Raw genomic sequence first — 26,041 nt, 5'->3', positions numbered from 1 at the left:
ATACAATGGAATGAGAAGCCTGAAGGGTCTAGGGCTGGCTGTCTCTCATCAGGAGTTTTTGAAATAAAGCTACACCAAGCAGATCTGGATTTCAAATGCCTCAGGCTAGGTGTTCAGCCTCTTTAGAGGGCCCTGAACTTAGATATGGTACCCATCTGTGTAAATCACACTGCTTCCATTACCTTTGCTGCAGTTACTCTGCACATCAACTCAGTAACAGAGATCAACATCAGGCTAACTCCAAAAACATGGAGCTGGACCTCAGTGCAGATTCTGTATGTCCTCATAGTGTGAGGTGCTTTGGAGATGTGGGGCTGGTTTGGAAGGAGGGTGCTGGTCTCATAGACAGAAGCTTTTCCTTCAGAGCAACAAAAGAAAAGGAAATGAAGCAAAGCTAGCTCCCCTCTCCCAGTGGGAACTGGGACACCTTTCACCAGCCCTATCATGTTGTTAGATACCCAGTCTGCTCAGGAGAAAGCCTGGATGCCAGCCCATGGGAACCCCTCAAACATCCTTGTTAATCACCCCGGGTCAGAAGCGTCTTACCTTTGCCGAAACCTCTGCTGTGTGATCACCAGCCATCCTACAAAGAAAAAGAACAACCATAAGCACTATCCCAGCTCAGGAAATCACAGCAGCCCTTGCTGGTGGGCTGGTGCTTACTCTTCTAAGGTCATAGGTTTTCTTGTGAAGGATATTAGACTAACACAACATTATTAAGTTTCAGGCTGTATGTCACAGGCTAATGGCTCCATGATCACAAGGTGAAGTTCTCTAGACCCATGGGCATGGATCCATGCTACTGAATTCTAGAGCGTTTGCACACCTTGCTAGGTTTTAAGTCACTGTCCAATGGATTTGGGGGAAATAGTCACATTATTTCTTGGGTACAGGTTTCCAGGTTCTAGGGTAGAGGGTGCTAGGCTTGAAATGCAGGCTACTGGGGTCCAAATTACAGATACATACATGGCAGGTATATGCTGAAGATTAGGATACAAGATACCAGACCTGTCATTTTATAAAACTATGACTAGGTGAGACTCCACATGTAAAGTTACACAGAGCACTGGTTTGTAGACCATACAACGTTCTACTCCTCTACTGCTGGATGCATACAAACCCTGTTGAATTCACCAAGGTCTCTCCGATTTGGGAACTGGCTATCCACTTGGTCTCATCCACAGTGGTGCGGGCATGAGGCAGCCTCCCAACATCTTTCACAGTCATGATGAGGTGCCGTGATGACTTCAGGAGCTTCACTGCCTCATCATGGGGAATGTTAAGGAAGCTTCTGCCATTCACCTCAAGGATTTGGTCTCCCACCTATGGACACAGGGAGAGATAGGAAGAACTAATCAGAACTTGTTAAGTATCTCTTCACATTGCAAAAAAGCATTTCTTTTGCCCATATATCTGGTGCGATTAGGCTTTTCACTCCATATCCCAGGGTCATTCTTTATCCGTATAGCAACGTGCTTCTTCTGGGGCTACTGACCTTACTGTTTCTTGAGTATTTCCTTTTTTCTTGAAATGTTGCCCCTTCTGTGGTGACTGTCACCTTGGCTGACATACTGGAGACTTCCAGAACTAAAAATACGGGCTGCTACAGATTGAGTAAGAAAGACAAGGCATCCTGGCATGTGCTGCACAGGGGAACTTGTAACATATGCTCACCAGTGGGTATTATTTCCATTTCCTTGAAGTACAGCTGGGCTGCTAACACCCATTGGTGAGATTTTCAAACGAGGTTGGCTGTCATTTAGGGATCAAATAATGTAGCCTGGCTTCCCAAAATGCCCAGCACATTGGGTCCACATTGGCTGCAGCGTGCTTTTGAAAATCTGACCCATATTTAGATGCATAAGTGGGAGTTGAGCTCTTCTGGTAACCTGATGATGGGTGCTGAGCAAGGAATGCCTTGTGCTCTTTGGAAAATCTTGGCCCTGACACTCAAAAATGGGGACAAAGATTATTTATTTAAACAGAAACCAGTGTGTTTTAGTTCTGAACTTGCATATTCTCCCTGGGCCTCTTGCTTTCTCAGAGAATTTCCATTGCTCTCCAAAACCTTTGGTCTACTGTGACCATCTACTAACCTGTTCCTTACTGAGTTCAAATACTGTGGCTTACAGAAGAACCAAAGACTAGCAGCACCCTCAAGTCCTTTCTCACTGCCTCCCTTCAGAAACACTTCTTGTGCCACTGACACTGGAAAGCACAGGAATCAATTCTACGTAGTCCGTGGCTGGTTGTATTGACCACCCATCAGACATGTGAAATCTCTGGAGTTTCACTGGATCTAGGTGGTTTCCTTCAACACCCAACCCTGTTCCTTTTTGCTGGAAGATGCTGGGACTAGCACATTTTACACCCCCACCCTGCCTCTCTGAGCTCCCAGGGGAAATCACATCTTTTGAGATCATCCTATCTGCAAGGGCCCAGTCTTGATCTGATTCAAGCCTGCAGGGACAGGATGTAGCCTGAAGTTGAGTAGCTGCATGAACACTGTCCTCTTATTTTGTAATAACTCCTAAGCCCCAAATGGATTTTCCTATCCCCCATACAGAACTTATCCACCAAGCTTATTAAGCAAGTCACCTAGACACTTGGGAAAAAACAAACAAACCCTTGCTGACCTCAGCCCCATTTAGCTATTCAACACTCCCAAAAATGGTGAGACATGGATTTGGCCGTGTTTGAACTGTTAACCTTGTTCGATTGTTCGGTTTGCTCTGGGACCATAGGGGCACATGCTGTGCATTGCACAGTGGGGTATTTTTATTCACCACCTTGCACCCTGTACCCAGTTGGACCAAGAACTCTTTTGCTGCGGTCTCCTCTGCGGTGGCCACAAGATTCTCCATCTCAGTGAAAATCTGCATGGATTTCCATGCTGGTTCTGCTACTTGGCAGCCAAATGTAAACCCATTCAAGGTGCTTTGTTTTTCAGCATTTTTCTCTTCAACAAGAAGCACCTCTGCAACCATGGCAGGGCATGAACTGCATAAAAAAGGGTACAGGAGGCATCTCCTTCTCACAGTCCCTGCTTTGAAAATGCCTGGGGGTGTCCTGTGTGGAGCAAGGCATTGGGATATGGCTGTCTTAAATGTCCCAATGTTACTGAATGCAGCTGCATAGCACAGCCACTTGGAACTTCATGGCAAGGATGGGTGCAGAACCCAGACCTCCTACTGCAAGAGCTGTCAACAGTACACAGCAGGGGAGTGCCAGCTCTCTCCAGCAAGGGACAATGGCATAATTACAATTGGCAAAGTCAGTTCAGTATAGTCACTGTACAATTATTTCTCCCTCAAACTGTTTGCTCTGCTTGGGGAACTAATTTAGCCTTCATGCAGCTGGCCAGCAAGGGGACAAACTACAGCGCCCATGGGATTATGTAACCAGAATACTAGTTTAAAAGAGTGTGTCCACTCTCTCCATTAGGGAGTCTGGTCTGCAATTCCCCTAGGTTAAAAATAACCCCAGGAACTGCAAACAAGCAGGCCTTTTCCTCCCGTCAAGATTCCTCCTGGGCAGAACACAGATGGCAAGAGCCTGTGCAATCTTCATCTCTGCTCACTTCAGCTGGCCATAAATCACCTGCCAAGGCTGCGAGACTCTAATCCCTCACTGCAGCATTTGAGGTTAACTCCACCACACCTTACTCCTGCCTCCAAAGCCAAGCAAATTCCAAGTCTAAGGACAGAGCTGAGACTCCATTTTCCTTTCTTTTGCCTCCAACTACTCACTGACTGTTATTAGAACTTCACTGCGTGCGTCTCCATTGTAAAAGACTGTGCTGGGAATTTCTGCCCTGTCTAGGATGCATCATTCACTTTGCCTCTCCCTTTCTTTTATCCCCCACTTTGCTTCCAGCGTATTCAGACTGGCTCCCCCTTCCCCTGCATCTTCCCAGCCCCCGTGTTTCAGATAAGCAACTTCTTTGAAACTGCTTCTTTGCTTAACCACAGGCTTCTGTTCAGCTTTGTCAAAACAAAGTCTATTTTCTTTATGCTTCGCTGTTAGCGGAATGGCTGTTACCTTAAATAACTCCCAGGGTTTTGGGAAACAGAATATCTGAAGCTAAAATGATAATATAGAAAAATCAAATTCACTTCTTCCACCTCAATCCATCTTCTTCTGATTGCTTGCGGGGACAAGGAAATTGTGACTGTCTGGGGTTGACTTTCCACTCCTTTGCAGCTTGTTGAGTCATTTATTCCAGTCCAAAGGGGCTGTAAAATGCTGTCAGATCAGAAAAGGAGGAGATGGAGTCTACTTTTATACAGGTTTTAAGTCAATGTGGGCCAGACCTCAGCTAGTACAGACTGGCTTACCCCTAACCCACATGTAACTTTACTAAGAATGAGAGAAGTCTAGTTCTGCCCTGATCTGGGTTGTCCTGTAAAGCTGTCTTTGGCCATCCTGTACTTTTACATTGTCACGGCATATTGTGGACATTTGGAAATTTGGTAGCAGATTCCCCTCCCTCAAAAGTACAGCCCCTACCAGAAAGCAGAAGGACCACACTCACGCAATGTTTGCAGTACAAGGTAGACGATATGCAGAAGAGCAGTTCTGGGTCCATGCAGAAAGCAGTGACATTCCAGCTGGGGAAAAGCTGATTTTCTGTAAGCCCAGGATTGCAGGCCAGGCTGGGTCAATGTCCCACCAGAGTGTATCTGTCTGACCGTAGGAACCTGTTTTATCACTCCCCAAAACAATTTAAGCTCATGTTTTCCACTTCTGTGGAGCCTTGTGTGTTCCTCTGGAGTTAGAGGCGTGCCACCACCTCCCAACACAAACAGCCATAAAATAAATTCCGCTTAATAACAAAGCGCACAATTATCTTGAATTATACTGCATGTAACAGCCATATTTGGGTGCTGTTTGCAAAGTTAATTGTTATTACAATTGGTTTTAATCTGCTTTGAAGTGGGGCTTAAAAAAATAAAGTTGACATTTAAAGGGACCCTTGGCTAAGAGTGTATGAGCAATCTAGCTTCAGATTGCAAAATGAAACTCTTGCTTAAGAGGACAGGGCCAGCTCACCCGGGAAATCCTTTGAAACCCAATGGCCAAGAGAAGGCAGTGGGTCAGAGGCTGCTCTTAGGATTGGGTGTAAAACCAGGGAACCAAGCCAGATTTGGGACACAGTCAGTGATTTGGTGCAATGGGTACACAATATGACAGAGTAACTAGCACTGTTTAGGTTGCTCCTGGAAGTGCTCCAAGGGAGGACAATAAAGGCCATGGTACACTGGGCACACAGAGAGTGAATATTTATTGCTAGTGTTAGTGTTATTTAAGCAGTTACAACAATGTTGTTTGTTCAAAAGCCCAGAGTCATTTCAGCTCCTTATGTACTGGTGAACTTCTCACTGTGTGGGAAGTTGTGGGATCTCCCTCACTGGAGGTTTTCAGGAAGAGGCTGGAGAGGGGGGTGGTTTAGGACCAGCACCGTCTGAATCTGGAGAGGACAAAATGTCCCTCAAGGACCTCTTCAACTTTCTGATTTTGTGTTGTGACCCCTTTTCATATCTGTTCCCCGAGAAGAAAAGAGCCTACTACTGCTATCTGCATAGGAGTCTGTGCTCCACTTCTACCACTACTGGGCTCAAGCCATAGACACAACCAACCTGGCAGATTGTTGTATATATGCAGGTGAGACACAAGAAGAGTGAGTTAAAGGTAATGTCTTTTTTGGGAAAAGAAATGTCCTCAACACTATATCTTCCAAAGGAAGAGGATTCAACTCGCTGGAGAGAAGAGCTGCAGTGATGGCTTGAGAGTTGTGGATGTATGAAGGATCAACTGGATTTACACATGAGAGGGGGTGCAAAGCATGGTCGCAGGTCTGTTTTTCAGCCTAAAGGTAAACTGTTAAGAGAGTCGTTACAGGTGGATGGAGAGATGGAGGAAAGGAAGTTTCCAGGATGGAAATACCTTATGTGCCAGCACAGAAAAGTGAACACACTTGTGGATGTAAGTTCTCCTGGAAACAGTATTAAAGAGACTGTACAGGTCAGGTCATTAGTTATGATGATGAGGCAAGGGGGAGTTTTTTTTAAAGAGCCTCTTCCAAAACAAAAGGTAGGCCTGGTAGGCCTTCCCTCAGCAAGTCACACTTACCCTGTGAGGCTACCTGTGGGGATGATGGGCTGGGATCCTCAAGAATGACATGGAAACTCAAGAGAGAAAGGCATCACAGTACCTCTCAACCAACTTGTTACTGAAATGAGAGGGAGTGAGGGACCTGAGCACCATTATGGATCTGGCCCTATGAGACTAAGGAACAGTGTACTGAATGCAAGACTCCTGAGTCTGAATCTAACTGCTGCACTATTCTTTTTCTCTCACACAGCTCGCTTAGCTTATAGCCCACCAAGGAAGATCTTATCCTATGTGCTGCTATTACTATTGTTACTCTGTGGGCGCATCTACACGAGGCATTTACTGTGGAGTTGCCTAATTAACTCCACAGTAAACATCTTGGCACTTACATGTGCGGCCCTCTTAGGATGCGGGGGTGCTTGTAGACATGCCAAAAATGTCACTGTGTGTGGCTTAATGGCGTCACAGTATAGACATGCAAGACTTTTGAGGGTTTTAAATGACTTTGCAACACTGCGAACTAAACTACATCCAGATGTAGTTTAGTTTGCAACTTTGCAAATTGCAATGATGTAGCTGTCAGCTTGTCCTCCGGCCATGAGAGAGGCAGGTAGGCGCTGCAGAGAAAAGGATTGGGCCCCTTGCCACTTCTGCTTTCAGCAGGTACCTCCTGAAGGTAAAAGGGTGAGGGGCCCTATCCTTTTCATTTTTTAAATTTTTTTTTGCCAGAGTCTGTCTGCCTTTCCCATGGCTGAGGGGCCAGCTGCTAGCAGGCTGAGCAGCCTCTGAGCTGCAGGGGACTCTGGCCCTTCCCTCCATGGTGGCAGTGCCCTCTGGGCTGCTTGGGTGGGCTGGTAGTGGGCAGGTGCTGCCCCAGCTTGGGGTTGAGTAAGAGTTGGATCGGGCCAGGTGCTGCTTCCGAGCTGGGGCAGCACCGGGCCCGCTAGCAGCCCGCCTGGGTGGCCCTGGTGGGGGGGACTGCCACTGTGGAGGAAAGGACCAGGGTCCCCTTCAGCTCAGGGGCCTCTCAGCCCACTATCAGCTCATCCCCAAGCTGCAGGCAAGCTCTGGCTCTGACAAAAACAAAAAACAAAAAACAAAAAAAATGGATCCTCGCTGTAATGTCATGGAAAAACTGAAATGATTGCATCTTCAGCGTTTTATTCTGTGCCCCACCATTTCAATTTAGGAGGCATAGAATAAAACCTTGCAGTAAATACAAGTACTATCCTGCAGTGGAGTTTTTTTAGTGCACAGCAACACATGTGTAGATGCTGACAGGGCTGGCTGGGGCATGAGGGTGCTTCAGTGCGGAGGCTGCCTGGCAGCTAGCCCCACACTGGAGCATACCTGTGCCCCATCCTCTCAAGCCAGGTCAGAGTAGCCCCAGGCTGGCAGGCTGACTCCCCAGGTCGCCTGCCAGCCAGGGCTGCTCCAACCTGGTTCAGCGTGCTGCAGTCCCAGATGCATGCATAAACATGGTGCCTGGGAGCAATAAACTCTGGTATGATACGCAGTATGTGCTGGAGTTTGTGTCACACTAATAACACATGCAAATGCACTGTGTGTATGTGTATGTGCATGCACACGTGCATGATGCTCCAGTTTGTTTCCAACCACCGAATACCCAAAGGCACCAGAAAATGATGAAGATGGAAGATGAAGACTGTGTGCGCATGTCACCCCTAGCAACACTAGTCTCTACTGGCCAGCCTTCTAATGACCACATGTTAAAAAGATTTCAGCCTGCACCTGCTCTGGTGGGCTTTACAGATCTTTTTGTATTCTGGGGTATTAGGTAATCTGGTCACAGCACTCGCTGTCCACAAGAACAAGCGTCTCTTTCCTTGTCATCCTGAAGTTTCATCTCCTGCTGAGCTCCTTAAGATGCAAATGGCTCCTTTAATGGCACCGCCTACTGTCAGCCAGCTTGCAGGAAGGCTGCCTTCCCCTTCTGCTGCTGGCTGGCGAGAACCTCGACAAAGCAGATCTCCATGCTGAGAACAGAGAAAGGAAATCTCTGTGGCCCCGATTCTAACTGCTGGGTCATGCTACCATGGGCTTATGGTTCAGCTCTCTCATTCATAAACCTGCTCCTGTGCATGTATGTTACAAAGACATTCTGTAATGGGAAAGAGAATTAGCTTTCTCCTTCCCCTTTCTTCAAATGCGCTGTGCCTTTAAGAGATTCAGTTAGGACTCACATTAAGAAAAGCAAATGGCTTGATCTTGACACATGCAGGGTGAGTAATACTGCAATAAAAGCCTGTTGGACACTCTTGGTTCTTATCTCTGTGTCAGCTGCCTCTATGTCCAATACCAAATTAGAGATAAGGCTCTGTAAAGCTCCACCCTACTTGTGTTACACAGCAATATTCGGTTCTGTTTTGTAGTCCTTTCCATGCAAGAGGTGGCTGCATGTCAGCGGGAGGTGAAGTTACCCTTACGTGCAATTTATAAAGTGGGTTGGGATCCTTTGGCATCACTCCCCAGAAAGGTGAGCTCTAATCAGTGACATGATAAAAAACTAAGACCCCTTTCATCCCCTGGTTATCCAGGGCGTGACTGCCACAATCTCCAAGGTGACATGAAAATCGCATTGATAGTTGTGAGTGCAAATAAGCATGAGTCCGGAAGTGGAAGAAGTTAAGGTGCTTTTCACAGCCTGATGAGGTGACCACGGGAGTGAAAAGGTCTGCAGATGACATTGCATTCTGAGGTTAGCTGGGACTGACACAAAGCACGTAATAACGTTAGATAACTGGGCAACACAATAGCAGGTAAAATTCATTGTGGAACAGTGTAAAGTGAAGCGCATTGGAAGGAACACTCTGAATAGCTAACATACTTTGATGGATTCTAAATTAACAGTAACTACAGGGGGAAAAAAGACCGAAGCATCATTGTGAGCTGTTCAATGGAAACTGCTGTTCAGTATGCAATGGCGGTTAAAAAAGGAAACAAGCTGTAAGGTCATGTTAAGAAAAGTATCGAGAATAGCTTTAAAATTATTCTAATGCCATTATGGAATGACCTCACCTTGAATACTCTCTGCAGTCCTGAGCATCCCCCTCGCAGAAAGGAGACAGCAGACAAAATAGCTGAAAAGGTTCAAAGAAGGGCAACAAAATGATCAGCACGAGAGAAAAGCTGCCAGGAAAGGACAGACTGAAAAGATTAGGGTTCTTTACATGTAGAGATGAGATGCACGAGAGAGGACATGTTAGAGGTATACAAAATAATGAAAGAGTTGGAGAAGATAAGTCAGATGCTCCTATTAGTATTTACCTTTCTTCATAACAGAAGAACAGGGGACATAAACTTAAGTTGAACATTTGTACATTAAGACTGAGAAAGAGTCCCATTTGGGTGCAGCAGATCATTAAGTTGGGGAACTCACTACTATAAGATTCAGAGTAGAAATGTGGCAGGCGTCAAAAAGGGACTGGACTATATATGAGATCGAAGGGGCTCCAAACAGGTATCTATAATTTATACCACTGGCCAGCTGAGTTGCTTTGAACAAATCACTTCACCGCTCTCTGCCTCAACTTCCGCATCTGTAAAATGGGAATAATATGTTCTTGTCTTGTAAAGAGCATCGACATCCAAGAACATAAAAGTGACCTGGTTATATTGTCATACAGATCACAAGGACATTCACAATTGGAAATAGATTAAAAACCTGCCAGGGATATGAGGCCTCATGCTTCTGAGCATGCACCACCCAGCAGCTAATAGAGGTTAGGAAGAAACTCTTTTATGAGAGCATATTATTCCGTTAGTGTCAAATGTCTGCTACAGCTTTAGGTCCTCAGTCCCTTCCTGTGTGCAATCCCCCTGGAGTCAACAAGTTAAATCGGGTAAAGCCAAACACAAGAAAGAATCAGGCCCAGTGTTCCCCGAACTGCCAACTAAATGCAGACATGGACCAGGAATATCGGAAATGAGTCCTGCTGCTGCCCTTTCTCAAGACCTACCTCTGTAACGTTCTGTTCCAGTTGAAGCAGCATCTGACTATCATGTGTCTCTAACAGACGGCCCCGGTGCAGTAACCTGAGCCTTATTCATGCAGCCCACATGAAAATGGCCTTTTCCAGCAGGCTCAGAGTCTGCCACTGCAACGACAGAGACTCCGTCAGCCAGCATGGCCTCTCCTCGGGTACGGGAAACTCCCCCTCCTGAGTACAACTCGCTTGTTGCACTGCAGAGCAGCTTTCTCTGACAGTGCTCAAAGAGGTTACCAAGATGTGCTGTCTTCTCCTTCTCCCTCATTGTACAGATGAGAAAACCAAGACTTATAGAGAATTCCCTACTGTTGCTGTCACAGGTGCATGTGGACTGGTGGTCGAAACACTGGGAGCAACTGATGCTTTACAAGTACTGGCATTGCTAGCACTTGAGGAGCTGGGCAGAGGAAGCTGTTAGGGAAAAAAAGGCCAGGATGCATAGGGAAGGGGAATGCAAGGTCACACAGCTACTCAGGAGAGAACCAGTGTCCCCATGCCCTGCCTGCTGTCCCATTTGCCACTAGGCTGAGCACCACTGAGGCACCAGCCGCTAAAGTGCAAGGGGAAGAAGGAAAAAATTCACACAAATAAAACAGCCTCTGAAAGGCACAGGTGCACAAATGGACGTGGGAATGAGCAGTTGGAATGAATGCTGGTTTACTCAGCCTTGATGGATTCTAGCTGCCCGGCCTGGTAAAGGGCTTGGAACAGCAGACTCAGAGCAGTGTATCGCTCTCCTTTTGCTTGCTTCCCTTTAGCCCTTACCTTGGAGGCAAGTGCTTCAGGATCAGACCCCCAAGAACCGGCACTGGCTGTAGAAGCAGACAAGGGAGACAGCTGGCTATATCCAGAATCCAGCAAATGGAAGGGAAGGTGGCAGAGGAACTCTGACACAGGAGAGCAAATTTGGCAGTTCATTTGAACTGACGAATTTGGATGCTGCCAGAGAGCAGAGCCTACAAATTGCCCCAGATTCCCTTTGCGCTCCATCGACATTAAACCAACACTCAAGAAATTACCAACAAGGAAGGGAAATTACACGAGAGCTGAACATGCCAGGAGGAATGTGCAGCAGGGTGAAGAAGCCCTGAATGAACTGGGTAATGAGCATCAGCCCCTAGGTCTCTTCAGTGCACTGAGCAAGCTGCCCTGGAAGGGGTTTCTGCTGCTGAAATAAGGAGGGGCTGGCTCACTGCAGCACTAAAATGATCAAAATTCAAATTCTATCACAGTTTTATTGCAATTATGAATCTTTAATAGTTTTCCATTGCGCATATTAAATTTTCATGGTTTTTTTATACAAGACGGCCATGCAGTTTTAATGAGGCATCTTTTAATTTTTGTCATGGTGGCCCAAAAAAACCCAGCAAGCCATCTTTTAATAAGTTGCCTAGGGAGAGAGCTGGAGAAGGAAAATGGAGGTGTCAGAGACCTGAGCTTGTGGTGAGAGCCGGCACCTCAGGTTCTGGGGCAGCACGGGACAGATTGCAGCACAAGGTCTCAGGGTAAGACCAGTACACGGTCTTAGCAAGACCATACTAGGTAGTCTAGCAGCAAAGATCCTGGCGTGGGACTAGGCTGTAAACCTGACTGCTACTGACCTGCTGCGTGACCTCAGGCAAGTCATTTCATGCTTTCCTTTCACCTCCTGCCCTTGTTGTATTTAGATGTTAAGATCTGTGTGGCAGGGATGGTCTCTAATGATCTGTTTGGACAATACCTAGCACATTAAGACTCCAAATTATATCAGGACCTTTCAGTGCTCCTGGAATATTAATATGTACAAAGGAACAGCACACAAAATACATGAATATGTTGGAACATTTAATAAAGAAGAAAAATCCTGTGAAAATAGTCATGGTTGAAAGAAGATTTGGAAATGTTCTCAGCATACACAAATCAGTCTGACCACATGATGTACCTTCGGCAAGCGTAGCAAGTGATTCTGCTGATTAACACAGATCATCATTGTTCAAAAGTCAAGGGCAACTGGGAAGGTAAAAAAGACTGGGAAAAGGCAAATGTTTTACCTTAAAAAAACCCTGCTGCATTATGGGTCTCACTCCTAACCTCAGTACAGCATGGGTGAGATGAAAAAAAGTCACTATACTGGATCTTTAGACCCAGATTTTCAGAAAAGGTCCCATTTAGAACTTAAGTAAGTAGCCAGACTTTCAGAGATGTACAGCAAATCAAGTGACGCCACGGGAACTACGAGGTCCTGAGCTCTTTTAGAAATTTGGCTCCTTATTTCAAAGCCTAAGTGAGAGATAAGCTATTTTGAAAACCCGATATGAAATGTGGGTGCTGAGTAAGTATGTCCCACAGAGGGCAATGGAGCCATTACAGGAGGAGTAATATAAAGAACAAAATCTGATAGACCAGCTTGGCTGTTTCTTTGGGGAGAATTGTAAAACGACTGGATACAGGAATACGCAGTGGATAAAAATTATCAGGATTTCAGTAAAGAAGTTGACAATACATCTCGCAATATCTTGAAAAAAAATCAATTCAAACTAGCTTGGAGGAAAGCAGGCATGTGGATTGAAAACTAGCTAATAGATTTTAAACAAAAGATAATGCTAAATAGCATTGAATTGAGCTGGAAGCAATGTGACTAATGGGATACTGCAGGGTTCAGTATTAGCACTAGCCTTATTTAACATCATTAATGTACAAGAAGTGGGAGGTTAAATGAAATTTGCAGATAATACCTTATTGGAAGGAATCAGGAAGAACATTTGGGATAGAGTAATAACAAAGAGACCTGGAGAGTGTAGGAACCTCGGCAGGAGAAAAAGAATTGACTTAGAAAAAGGGAGTTAATGTGGGGAGCATAATAATCTGGGAAGCTCAGATTCAACAGGAGGGAAGTAGCGATGCTGAGTAGACCTTGGCTGATGATGGATATCAAAGGAGGCCAATGCATATTACTAGAAAGATTAACAGGAGTTCAGAGAGCAAGAGAAGTGATGAGAGGTTTGAAGGGATTGATTTATGAAAAAAGATTAAAGAAGTGTAATTTGGCTAGGTGGCAAGCTAAGCACAGGCAATCTATAATATATCAGTGGGATGTAAACTTCAAGGATTGGGAGGATTTCTCTATTGTGCATCTCAAGGATCTAACTTGCCTTAATGAATGGAAATTAAAAACCTCATTCAACACCCACCAAAGTCAATGGCAAGACTGTTACTAATTTTACTGGGCTTTGGATCAGGCCCCACATCAATACATTTTAGGCTGAGTGTTGAGAAAAAAATCTTTCTGACCATGGGATGTGTTAGACTGTGGCAGAGTCTTGTAAGGGAAGATGGGGAAGACTTGGGACATCTGGTCATTTGCCCAGGGAAATTTCAGAAGATGGACATTCCTGCAAAGTCTTGGAAGTGTACTGGTTGACTGTCTTTTCCATATGTTGTTCATACAAACCAAAATCCAAAGCTATTCCTCTAAACACAAAAAGGACACAATCCAGACTTCATTGATATAGTAGGAATCTTTTCATTGACTTTAACAGGCTTTGAATTGGCCCTTAACTAAGGGATTTAGTATATCAGCACTAAATACAGAGAGACATCTCCTGAGGATGCATGGACTGTTGCAGGATCTAATACCTGAGACAGGTATCTTGCCTGGATGAATAATTGTGTATAGTGCCTGATAGAGATGGACATGTAAGAGGCCAACATCCCAGTGTTCTTTAATATGCCTAGGTCCCTCTTTGGCTTTGGTTATATATATTTTTCTTTTAAAAATACTTCAGAAGCAAATATGGCACTGATCAATATTGCAAGATGGATGTGAATTCACTTATGCATTAGTTATGTTATGATATCACCTAGGAGCACAAGTCACCACCTAGAAGTCTCACTGTATTAGGTGCTAAGCACACACAGGGGAAAAAGACAGCTTTTGCCCCCAAGATATTATAGTTTAAGACAAGAGACACCTTGTTGACACACAATGGGAGCCCCAGGGAACAATATGATACTACTGGTTAACAAGATGGACAATGATTTCAGCACACGTGCTGCCTAACCATTATGAGGTTTTTTTGTAGGCATCACGGTAAAGGAGAGTTTTACTCATCTAGCCAAAGTAGTAGCTCATAATTGGTACCATTTCACATTGCCTCCCATCAGTATGTCTCTACATTGACTTATAAGGACCCTGGCTACCAGTAACGTGATAGTTCATCTTCCAGTCTGGCCAACTTCAGAGCCTACCTGCTAAGAGAGCTAGTAAAGATGTTGATTAAGCTGTTCTGCAGTTGAAGCTAGTTTGGGGATTGTGCTGTAAAGAGCTGAAAATCCCCTGGAGGTGCTGAGCATCCTCGCTGCCTATTCCTTTCAGTGGGAACTGTGAGGATTCAATACCTCTGGGAGTTGCTCAGGAAGGAGCCGACAGTGATGTGGATGTTTGTGGAACAAGGATGAGACTTCTGCACGGATTTGGTTGTTTGCAGGATGGTGGGTTTATCTTATTTCAGGACAGGTATGATGTTTTCCCTCAGAAATGTGGTGCACCTTAAAAATGATTTGTTGAATTGTTCTACGGAAAACTGAGTTTTCAGTAAAAAAAAAACCCCAAACCCATGAAAACAAGTATTTCATCTGGAAAACAAAATCATTCATTTTTGAAGTGCTGCTGCACTGTGTGGTTATAGTTGTAGGCCAAATACCTCATGCTGTCTTTCTCTACATGCCAGGCATTGTGGTAAGACTGCATCATGCTACCTCAGTTTTCTCCTGATGTACGGTCATGGCAGTGATGTAGCCATGGTGGGGTTTGGGGTTTTTTTTTGGTTCGTTAACTTTTAGCTTTTTCAATAACCCCATCTACATCTTCTGTGAAAAGCAGACATTTTTGTGAAACGTATTCAATCAAAAATCCAGTATTCCAGCTGAAAATTTTCCATTCCAACAGCTTTCCACCCACCTTGCTTTTTTCACAGAGGTCAAAACAAACAGTTGTCAGTGGATACCAGCTTTCTATCATTATTCATTTCCAACCCAGGATAATGGCCCATCAGCAAAAGATCCAACATCCCCTTAACACTTCCATACATAGCCTCATTTTCCTTGAAACATTTCCCATTCCTCCACCAAATAAAGCTCAGATTTTTAAATGAGTTTTACATTCTGTCCCATATGGGATAATACAGAGTTACCAGCTCTAAACAGCTGGTTTCTTTCTATCCTTTAATGTACCTGTCTATATGTGTTCCCAACATTTGTGTTGTATTTTCTCCTGCAGTTGTCAGTATTGCTAATATCCTAACAGGGAGTAATTACAACTCAATGGCCTGTCTGTGAAGGAAGGAGATGGATGGAATTCTTTTTTTCTGGTAAAGTACATAGATTGGTTTATGTGCTTTCTTGCTATTATGTAGGACTAAGTCAAACATTTCCTGTCAAAACTGTTTTGATGGAAAATGGGGTTTTGTAATGAGTTTTTACAGAAAATTTTGCTACGTAATAAAAAGCCAAAATATTTATACTCATCATATACCCCATGGTGCTTTGGGAGAGTTATAGTTCTGGTGCCTTATGTTCCTTTTTACCTCTTTGGATGAGATTGCTGGCCAGACTACATCTTCCGTGATGCACTAAAGAAACACTTGCATGATGACACTCTCTTCTCTCTCCAAGAGGGAAGAAGTCAATGCTTCATGACAGAGACAGTCCAGCCTGAGAACCCAGTTCATAAAGGCAAAAGGGGGTGTAAGTCACCTGAACTATTACTACCAGGAGGCAGTAGTTTGACTGGAAAAATACTGAATTTTGCCCCAAATTCTCATTTTCAGGCCAGCTCTATTCCTGTGTCATGTGAAAAGATATTTCCTGCTTGCTGTTCACACATTATAAAGCTCAGATCCTCACTTCCCTTTTTTTCCCCCTGGAGGACTTCAGCAACGTTTCTATTTTTCTCTTTCTAAAGGTATTTTTAAACCATGATCAAGACAACCAGACGGAGATCCTTTAGTTTTTTTTTTGCCATAAGTACTTTATGCCAGCCCTTTAAATCACTTATGTTTGTCTTCTCTTCATATTCCATTTTGGTATTTTTTTTCAGTGTATACACCAATATTTAAAAAAAACGGTCCAGAATTAGCTTTGCAAATGCCATGTACAAGAGACTTCTACAACCTGTAGAGATTTCTACAACTTATTCTACATATCCAAGGATTGCATTAGCATTTTTTGTCTTCACACACACACACACACACACACGGATCCTGCTCAGAACAACACACACAAACACACACAGATACACAGATGGATCCTGCTCAAAACAGCAGTGTGTTATTTGTTGTTTTTAATGGGAAGAGTTTCAGGACCTTTGTGGATTCATTTCAGACAACAGAAGAGAATTACAAAAAGCACAAACCAAAATCTTCTACGCATGGATGATGTTGGTATTTTTTTTAACTTGGCAGCTTTCCAATAAGTTATTTTTCGTTAAGGAAATTTATTCAGAGTTTCATGAAAATCAGAAGTTTTGCAGAAAAATAAATATCAAATATGGCCAAGGCCCTGGGCATAACTATTTAAATATTAATCAGTTATATTGATCAAGACTGTTTTCTTCTGACACCTGAAGAGTACCCTGCTCTTGGCTGTAATGTTCTAGCTGTGAAACCTTGAAATAGTGAGGTTTTTAACTAGCTGGCAAGCAGCTGGATCTCTGAAGTATCAACTAATGCTTTGAACTTCTATAGCACTTTTCATATAAGAATCAGAAAGTCCTCAACAACCACTGTGCCCCAACGAGCAATATTATTTATTCTCATTTTGCATCTGGGAGACTTGAGACACAGAGACATTAGGGAGTTAGCTTTCAAAACAGAGAAGGCCAACTTTGCCTGGCTTTCTTGGGAGCTCGAGGGGTGAGCCCTGCCTTTGGAAATCAAGCCAGGGCAGCACATTTGCTGTCCTCCCCACCCCCCCTGCAAGTCTGTTTGTTGTATCCACCTGTTGTCTCTCATCCAATATATGGACTGCAATCTGTTTGGCATTGGGACCATGATATTGTTAGGTACAGCACCCAGCACAACATATCTGGACCTCTGAGGTGCACTTGCAATGCAAATAATTAATGAATGCTATGCTTAGACTCCTAAAATATTTGCGTATCTAAATATGATTGTAGACATCTAACTTCATACACTAAGTTTGAAACTTTTGCACAGGAAGCCAGTAGAAAAGCCATGCATAAACACCAGGAACCTTGATTTACAAATCCCATAAACTAGCTAGCATATCACACTATATGCTACTTGACCCTTTCACAGCAACTTGTCTGAGCCTTAGTTCAGCAACTCTACTATTATTCAATGTTATTTATAATGGAGCAGTGGCTGGAGACTCTAATCAAGACCAGAGCTCCCCTCTGCTGGAGATACTGGAACACACCACACTGATGCTGAAAATCACAGTCCAAACAGTCAAAGACTTTGAAGGAGAGTGGTATCATGACCATGTTCTAGATGGGAATTGAGGCACAAAAAGAAATTTAGGGAGACTCCAGAAAACGATGTCCAGTTTTCACAAGTTGGGTGCTGAACTTTTTAAATGTCTGGCCCGAAGAATTGCTGGATGCTGGGCACTTTGGGAAGTCTGAACCCAATTATGCATTTGACTATCTGTCCTGAAGCAATTTTAAGGTTTGCTCTTATGTTACTTACACAGGATAACATGAAGCCTGTGGCACAGCAGGGAATTAAATCCTTAGCTACTGAGATCCTATCCAGTCTCCTAACCATAAGAGCATTCTTTCAAAGCCTGATATTTGTTGGCCCCCTGGGGGAATGCTTGAACTGGAGTTATGTTATCTACTTGTGAAATCATCGTTCACCATACGGAATAGAACTGAGAGCAGATAGAAGCATCCTGCCCTGAAGAAAACAGCGTAGCCTTCTCAAGCGAGATCCGTTGCCCATTAAAGTAAATGAAGTCAGCAGTCATTGGAGCAAGCCCCCGTTAAACAGATACAGAATCTTTCCCTTTACATGGTGCAACAAGCTACTTGGAAGCCTCCTTAGCTTCAGTTTCTTTCACATCTTAGGCTCTTGTCTCTCTGTCATTGCTAACATCAGCTCAAGGAGTGTGTGAATGCAGAACATTATCCTAATATTTAGCAAAAAGAATGAAAGGACATTTTCCCCCATCCACCAAGTATTTCTAAATGTATGGCCTGCAGTGCACACAAATCAGGGAGGGAAATATATGTATTTATATCAAAACACACACACACAGCCTGGTATTTAGAAAAGCTTCAGCCTGCTGGCACACACAAATCAGTGACTGGAAAACAGCAAAGCAAGGAGGGAGGCGTAAAGAATCAATAAGCAGAGGATCCAATGTGAAAACAATGCTTACTGCATGAAGCCCTGCATAGAAAACAACACCACCTATTAAATCCTGGCTTGGCAGAGGTGGAAGAAAATATTGAAGGATTAGAGGGTGCATTTTTACAGATGCTTCTGTGATTGTTTCTCTCCCCTTTTTGCCACGGAGATGAGATAATCGGTGCAGGGATGATGTTTGTCTTCTCTTCATATAATACATGCTATGTATTATAAACAGTAATAGTAAGGAGAGAGGCCAATAACAGAAGGTTGTATTCTTGATGTGCCTGCTATTACTTTTCCCCATCTGTCTTTCTCTTGTCCCCAGCATCCCATCAGTGGCGCTGGGCTCATCAGCATGTCTGGCTGGACTAAGAAAAGCAGCAATTTCTCTAGTCAGTGGAAGAAGCACCAGGGTGACAAGGGGGCGTGGAGCAACATGGAGACATTGATCACAAAGTAATCTTAGGAAAATACTGTAAGTTTGCTTCCTTCTCCTACCTCTAATCTCTCAGGCTTTTGGTATTTCTGTGGGCAGGGCAGGGAACAGAACACCCAGTCCTGGGACAGCAGACATGGGGAATAAATAGGTTGGCTTTCAGTAGACTAACCGTCCAAATCAAAAAGTGACTTGCTTATAGCTGAAGGCAACCATACCTAGCACCTGTTTTCTGCTTCTCTTAGGAAAAAGCAGCTCGGTGCTATGGTGGATACCAACAGGATAACACTCCCCCTCTTAATATTCCAGCAGCCCACTGCTATGACTTTGTGTAAATGTCTGCTGAGGACATCTTTAATTCAGCTGTTGTTTGTTTTAAAAAGATCGGGCATATGGGGAATGTAGTTTCAAGGTGAGACGCCCAAAATCCCAGAGGCCAAGAATAAGAAGCTGAGCAGAATGAAAAAAGTTTAGCTCTGGGACAAAGGTTTACAGGACTGGCTGCGAGTAGAAAAGCTGGGGAAAGATTAGCTCTCCTTCCCTCTGGAGTACTAGTACAGCCCATATTAGCATAATACCCAAGTGTATCACCATCTCTCATGCATTTATCCCCATAAAACCCTGATGAGGTGTGGATCTGAAGCAAAATGTCTTGTTCTAGTGCCCTAACTCTTGGTCCATCCTTTCTCCACAGCACGGTGGTTTCAGAGGGCCAAGGCAGTGCAGTTGTGGGATTAGCCTTTGGCCTCAGAGCACAGCTGTGGGAGTAGTGCATCAGCCCATCCCAGGGGCAGTAGGATCAGGCTGTACTGTCCCTCGAGGCCCAGTAGTCCAGTACTGTGTCTGGCTGGAGGGAACAACATCAACTCCTTGGCATTCAGTCTTCCATCATCCTATGCTTTAACCACAGGCTGAGAGAGTTAACTCCCAAGAAAAACTGACTCACTGTTCAGCAAAAACACTGAAATGACAGCAAAGAGCTCAGAGGTACGATTCTGGGGAGAGGAGCTGTTTAGAGAAAGGCCAATGCACCTTGGTTATTTTGAACAACAGAGTAAAAAATTACACTGTGTAAAACCTGCCTCTTAAACATGTTCCCAGCCACACTCAGAGGAGGCATGCCCCAGGGTCCAATGTTTCCCTTTACAACTCCTTTGCAATTGCACTGAGACTGAGACAGGTTTTTATCACATCTGCCCCGAGTGCCTGTCTTCGAGGTGCAGCAAAGCTCCTGCAGCTTCCCTACCAAGGACAGAGCACAAGACAGGAGGGGCTGTTAGATGGAAGAAGGAAGGGTTGCCTGATACTCTCTCAACAGCAACCACGCACCCAACTCTGGGCAGCAGGGTGACCCAGCTAGGCAGGAAACAACCCTGGAGGAAGATCTGCTATTGCACCAAACATGAGACATTACAGCTGAAGCAGAAGTTGATCCTCAGGGTAAGAGAACCTGCCTGATAGGAGGAGACAGGGAAGGGCCCAGGAGTAGCTCTAAGTCGCATCAAGTTAGGGAAGGGCACAGGAGTAGCTGTGAGTCCCATCAAGTTAGGCTGCCTGGAGAAACAATCAGTCTGCCTTGAATTTAACCCCTGGGGTTCCAATCACTACTGGAGTTGACTTGCTAATGTCCTTGCAGCCAAGGGAAACTAATGCAGATGGAGTGGTGGGCCTGCTGTCACCGGCGCCTCCCAGCACAGCTGTGGCTAATGCAGACTCCCTGAGCAAGCACTTCGAGTAAGTAGTTCAAAGCTCCAGCTCCAAATGACTGGTGAGAACTGGTTTCTCATCAGTTATAATGTGAAAGACACATGGGGGGGGGCATCAAGCTCAGTTGCTTTAATGGAAAACTCACTGTGCTGACAGCACAGGAGGTGGAGACTGGTTAAACACTTACTTTTCCCTCTGGACACCTGTCTTTGATTGCAGTCTCTGATGTCTAGGCTGAGAGCAACTCCAGCCTCTTTCCTGGCAGAGAGACTTCCATCACCACTGAAAACAAGGTTACGCTGATGACAAGCTGCCACGTGCAGGGCACTGCTGCCCATGGACAGACCCAGGCTGCTCTGGAGGGGGTGAGCACACTTCAGTGTGCACTGCACTCCTTCCCCATATGGCAGCACTGTCAAAGTGTTTTAAGGACCCACCCATGAGAATCAGCCTCTACGTGCACTGCATTTCCTTCACTAAGAGTATGGCATAGCCCAAGGGGCATTTCTACAGCTAAGTGACCAGAGACCCTGTGCACCAGCCTTGTGACTGTGGCAGCCACATGACTTAGGAATGGGATCTCACACTGCAGGTCAATGCATGACCAAATCCTAAGGGGTCCCTAGCATCATCTGTATTCCCAGCATCAGTCTTACCTTCAAGCCGGTGCTTTCAGCTTCGGAGCCTTTATCCACGCCAGTGATGTAAATGCCCAGAGAATATTCTGCTCCGCCTCGGATCATGAGACCCAGGGATTTCCCTTCATTCAGCACGAGGTTCACCTGCAGGGAGGGAGAGCTGCCATTTAGATGGACATAGACAGTAATTACAGGTGTCAGATGGGTGCTGTCCCTGTTCCGGATCTCCGACGCCAGCGATGGCCAACCTCTGGCCACGAGGATACTAAACTGTGGCTCTTGCAGAACAGCTACAAGACAGCCTGTTTTTGCCTGTGAACAGACAATGCGATCCTTGTGATTTTTAAAGCTGAAGTGTCTGATTTGGCCTCATTGCTGCAGGCAAGAGACATGTGGAGCCACTGCTCAGTTACCTCCAGCTCTAGCGTGAACCAGGGGTGCTGCTCGCCTTTCCCTGGGGCAGCTGCTGTGCATCTCCCTGGCTGGTTGTCTGGTGCAAGGCAAAGGACGGAAGAGGAGTCCTAGATGCTCCTATTGCTAGCTTTCCAGGCAGGCTGTGGAAGCCCCATACAATGTGCAGGATGGAGGAGTGGATCCAATTCCTTTACCCTAGCAAAACAGAGCACTAGTTGTGGCTCTCTCCCACTTTTGGAATAAGTGGCCTTCAGGTACTACATCATTACCTTATGATCTACACCAGGTAAGGACACAATACAAGTGCCCACACTTTACAGTGAGTGTGGGGCCGGACTGGAAAAGGGGCAGAGTTAAGAGGATGATGTAGACAAGGAACACATCTTCCTGCAAAGAGCATTTATCCAATTGATACAAAGTTTTAAATATATACAAGGAGTCTCTGGCAGAGCTCATCGTCTTGTGTTAAGGAAGAACACTTTTCTAAGGGTAGACCACAGGGGTGTGGGCACACAACACAGGAGTAATCCAGCTTTCCACTTGTGCAACTATTGAGTAAACACATGATGTATGGCTCTATGATAGTGCAACTCTGGGGGTAAAATTACCCCTTTGAAAGTAGGAGTATCTACACTGGTTTAAATTACATTTGTGTTTTGGTGGTGCTGGTTGTAGCTGTGTTGGTATAAGGACATAGGCAGACAAGATTCTTTGGGTAAGTGAGAAATCTTTTAATAGACCAACTAAATAGTTGGGAAAATTGTTTCTTGCAAGCTTTTGGGCAAAGGGAGAGAAAAATTGTTTTTTGCAACACTTTTGGGCAAAAGGAAGGGTGTTTGTGCTCGAAAGCTTGCAAAGAGCAATTTTTTTCCAACTATTTACTTGATCTAATAAAAGATATCACATTTACCCAAAGAATCTTGTCTACTTGTGTACTGGTGATGTCTCTGCAGCTCCAATTCCATGCCAGGGTAACACTTTGTTCAGTGCAGCATGCTATGGCCAGCTCCCTACACCTAATGGCCATGTGCTGTAATGGTGCCAACTGCAGACAGCCATCTTGGTCATCTGTGTGCTTCAGACAGACACCAGCATGACTTGCATGGATTTGGAAACAGAAGTAAGTCACACTAATGATAAAGGGTCATGTGTCTGCACCCCGAATAAGGAGGATGAAGTGCAATGGTGCAGAAACATACAGGGTCTGGGTGACTGACTCGGGAGTTAGAGAAAGCCTGGGAGAAGGCTAAGCAGACAGGAGCCCAACAGGGGGTTCAGGGGAGACACTGGGAGACAGACTTGCATGGAGCAGATGATTCATCACCAGAGGAAATAGAAGATGTATGGTGCAAATTAAAGGAGCCTTTACTGAGTCAGGAGCTGAGACAAATTGAAGTGGCCTATGGTTGTACGTCAGATGAGATACGTGGCTGGGAGAGAAAAATCTAGACCCTCCCGCCACAGTGCACTCTTTGCTCTTCCTCTTCCCTTAATAATTCAACCATATGTCCTGTAGTACCAAGGCACCTAAAGAAAACTGCCAGCATCAGCAGCTAAAAATAAAGCGTGGGGAGGCACAGGTTGAACTGCAGTGAAAAGCAAAGCAGAGTCCTTCAATGCCCAGAGAGAGCAGCTGTTCAGCTTTTCTAAACTTCCCCTGGAGGGACCAGCTGCTAAGACAGCTGTCCACCCCGTGACAGCTCATGCCCAGGCCCTGTTGGACATATGCAGCTATGCATATACCCAGGGTCCTGTGGCAGTGCCAGAGGGGACTTTCCATCCTAACACCACCCACAGAAGCAGAGGAGGCCAATGTCCAGATGGCGTGAGGGAAGCAGATGGAAAATTACCTGGAACACGAATACCTCTCAGCTCCCCACTGCTCTCAAGAAGGCATCTTACCTGACATACTGATGCTGTACCACAGGCAGGATAGCATTTGCCATGAAGATGATATGGGATAGATCAGAATTCAGAGGCCCCGAACCTGCAACAAGCTCTGTGCAGTTTAAAGGCTCTGAGGAAAAGCTGGGAGAGCTGCAAGAAGAGCTGTGAAGTGACCTGACAGAGCTTTGTCAAGTGAGGGAAAGGAGGAATTACAAGATGCAAGGATACCCAATCTCAATCCCAGAACTCAGAGGTTAAGATGTCAACATTTTGGGGCTGGGTACAGATAAAGCTGACTACAGTGGGCAATAAACCCATACAATTAGATCCTGGGCCAAGTGACTGAAGTAAAAAGCAGAGAGATAAGTGGGTGGCTATGCCTCAGGGGTAGGGAATCCCAGGCATGTGTAGGCCTTTTACTTGGCACTCACACCTTGGGGAAGGGGCAGGGGCTGAGCTGCCACTACAAGGATTGGGCATCTTGTGGCTGCCCTGCTATCAGCCCTTGGCATGCCAACATCTTACAAGTCAAGGTCGCGGGTGGTTTTGGCACTTGTCCAAAAATGTTAACGACCCCTGCTATACCTGGTTTTGGAGGACTAGATGAAGGGGAGGAGGAGAAAGATGGTGGCTTTGTGGTGAAGGGACTCTCCTGAAGATCTGGGGTTAAGTCCCACCTCTGCCACAACCTCCTTGGGAACATCACTTCACCTCTCAGTGCTTCAATCCCCCATTTGTGAACCTGGGCAAAGAATGAACAATTCTTTGTTACTCAGTTTCTGAGCTCTTTGGAGCAGGTACTGCCTCTTACACAGTGTACAGCACCTAGCACAGCAGGGACTTGATCTCAGGCGGTGCTTCTAAGTAGTATTGCAATACTAAACATCCAACCAGATACTGGCAAGCAAGGTCAAATAAATAGCCTCTTTTTACTTCCCAGTTACAAATACTACTACTAAGCGATGCTATTAAGACTTTGAACATTCGTGCCAGGGTAACTTATCACTGAAGATCTCACAGCTCTTAAACCATAACTAAGCCCCATAGTCCCACGTGAGGCAAGTATTCTTGTTGTTATTCCTGCTTTATAGAGGCAGAGGTTAAAACCCCACTCCACAAATTGGCTTGTCCATGTCCAAGAGTACGTGGCAGAGCTTGGAAGAGATCCCTAAAATCCCGGGTCCCAAATAGTTTTCCTGTTGGCCAGATCCTTAGCAGGTGCAAATCCCTGTACTTCCATAAGCTTGATGGGCCCATGCTATTTTGAACCAGCTGGGGCTGTCCCACAACTCCCTGTTCTTTTGTGAGCATTAGACTACTTTAATTGATTACAGACTAATTAAAAGTTATCATATGGGCTATGCAACAGAGCTTTTATTTTCTCTTCCCATTTTGTTAACACGTAGCCACAGAGCAAGACAGTAGCCCAAAAGGACAAAGTTTCTCCAAGTGACCTCTCCTTCCAGAAGATTCAAGAAAAGAAAAGGATCAATGCAATGAAAGGAGGATGGCAGGATAGTGATGTTCTGAAACAACATAAGCCTTGACCTTTGGATCAGTGCTCCTTGCAACATCTCAAGCCAGCTCTAGTAAAATAGTTACTGATGTGTAAAGGCTGCGGCTTCAAAGCAGACGGCAAGAGATGAATTATGCAGTGAGCAATCTCCTTCTTCCTTCTTTCCTTCCATACAAATGTCTGCCCTACCCAGTAGTAAGGAGAACTGGAGAATATACTCACAAATCCAGGGTGAACGGCCATTCCTAACAGCAGCAGCAGATACCTGGTGCTGCTACTCCATCATGGAGTTCACTGTAACTATTTTACAAAGAAAAGCAATATGGAGTAGGAAGAGAGGAAAATCAGGCCTTTTCTTTGAGAACCATCCTGCAGGCTCCATTTAAGCAAAGCACTCATTGATATCAAGGGGTCTAGGCAATGACACATTCCCATAGCCAATAAAAATTTAGGTCACTTTCCCATAGTCAATAAAAATTTGTCAGAAGTGCTCAGCACCAAATTTGCACCCAGCATGCTAAACCCTGTGAGTCCCTAATGTGTGCATTGTGCTACCTCCAGGCCTTCTGTCCCTAAGCTGCACACCTGCTGGCAGTCAGGTCCCCAGAGAGTTTTAGGTACTGAAGTGGAATTTGGGCATCTCAGTCCAAAACTGTACTCCTGAAGATTGTGTCTAGAGATGACTCAGTTATTGATATTAAAGTTTTACAGGTGCCTACATTTCTGCTTCTGTGTGTGCCCAGAAACTAGCCTAACAGGTTGTTCCCCTAAACCACATCAGGGTCCACAAACTAGTCACTCTTTTGCCCCAGCTGTTTTCAGAGCTCATCCACCTGACTGGGCTCCACACAAAAAGTGGCAGCAGCCCTTCAGACCCTAGCCAGAGGAAAGGGAAGTGGTGGTAGTGATGGTAACACAACTTTCCTTTCTGAAACAGCTCTGTGGTTACTGCACTCCTTTCCTTC

At 45.1% G+C, this 26,041-nt stretch overlaps 1 protein-coding gene across 1 annotated transcript in view; it reads right to left on the bottom strand.

The window, feature by feature from the left end:
* The window catches only part of WHRN (whirlin), a 109,558-nt gene that overhangs the window by 40,883 nt on the left and 42,634 nt on the right, over nt 1-26,041 (bottom strand). Inside the window, exons 3-5 of the mRNA XM_090022397.1 lie at nt 21,278-21,403; nt 1,121-1,323; nt 547-583 (exon numbers count right to left, since the gene is read on the bottom strand). Coding sequence (XP_089878523.1) covers nt 547-583; nt 1,121-1,323; nt 21,278-21,403 — 366 coding nt within the window. The remainder of the gene's footprint in view (nt 1-546; nt 584-1,120; nt 1,324-21,277; nt 21,404-26,041) is intronic.

The sequence above is a fragment of the Crocodylus siamensis genome, chromosome 11 (genome assembly GCF_052110815.1).
Source record: "Crocodylus siamensis isolate JL-2025a chromosome 11, ASM5211081v1, whole genome shotgun sequence".
Taxonomy (NCBI): Eukaryota; Metazoa; Chordata; order Crocodylia; family Crocodylidae; genus Crocodylus; species Crocodylus siamensis.
Note: the sequence above shows the minus strand (reverse complement) of the source record. Positions and strands in the feature narration are given on the sequence as shown.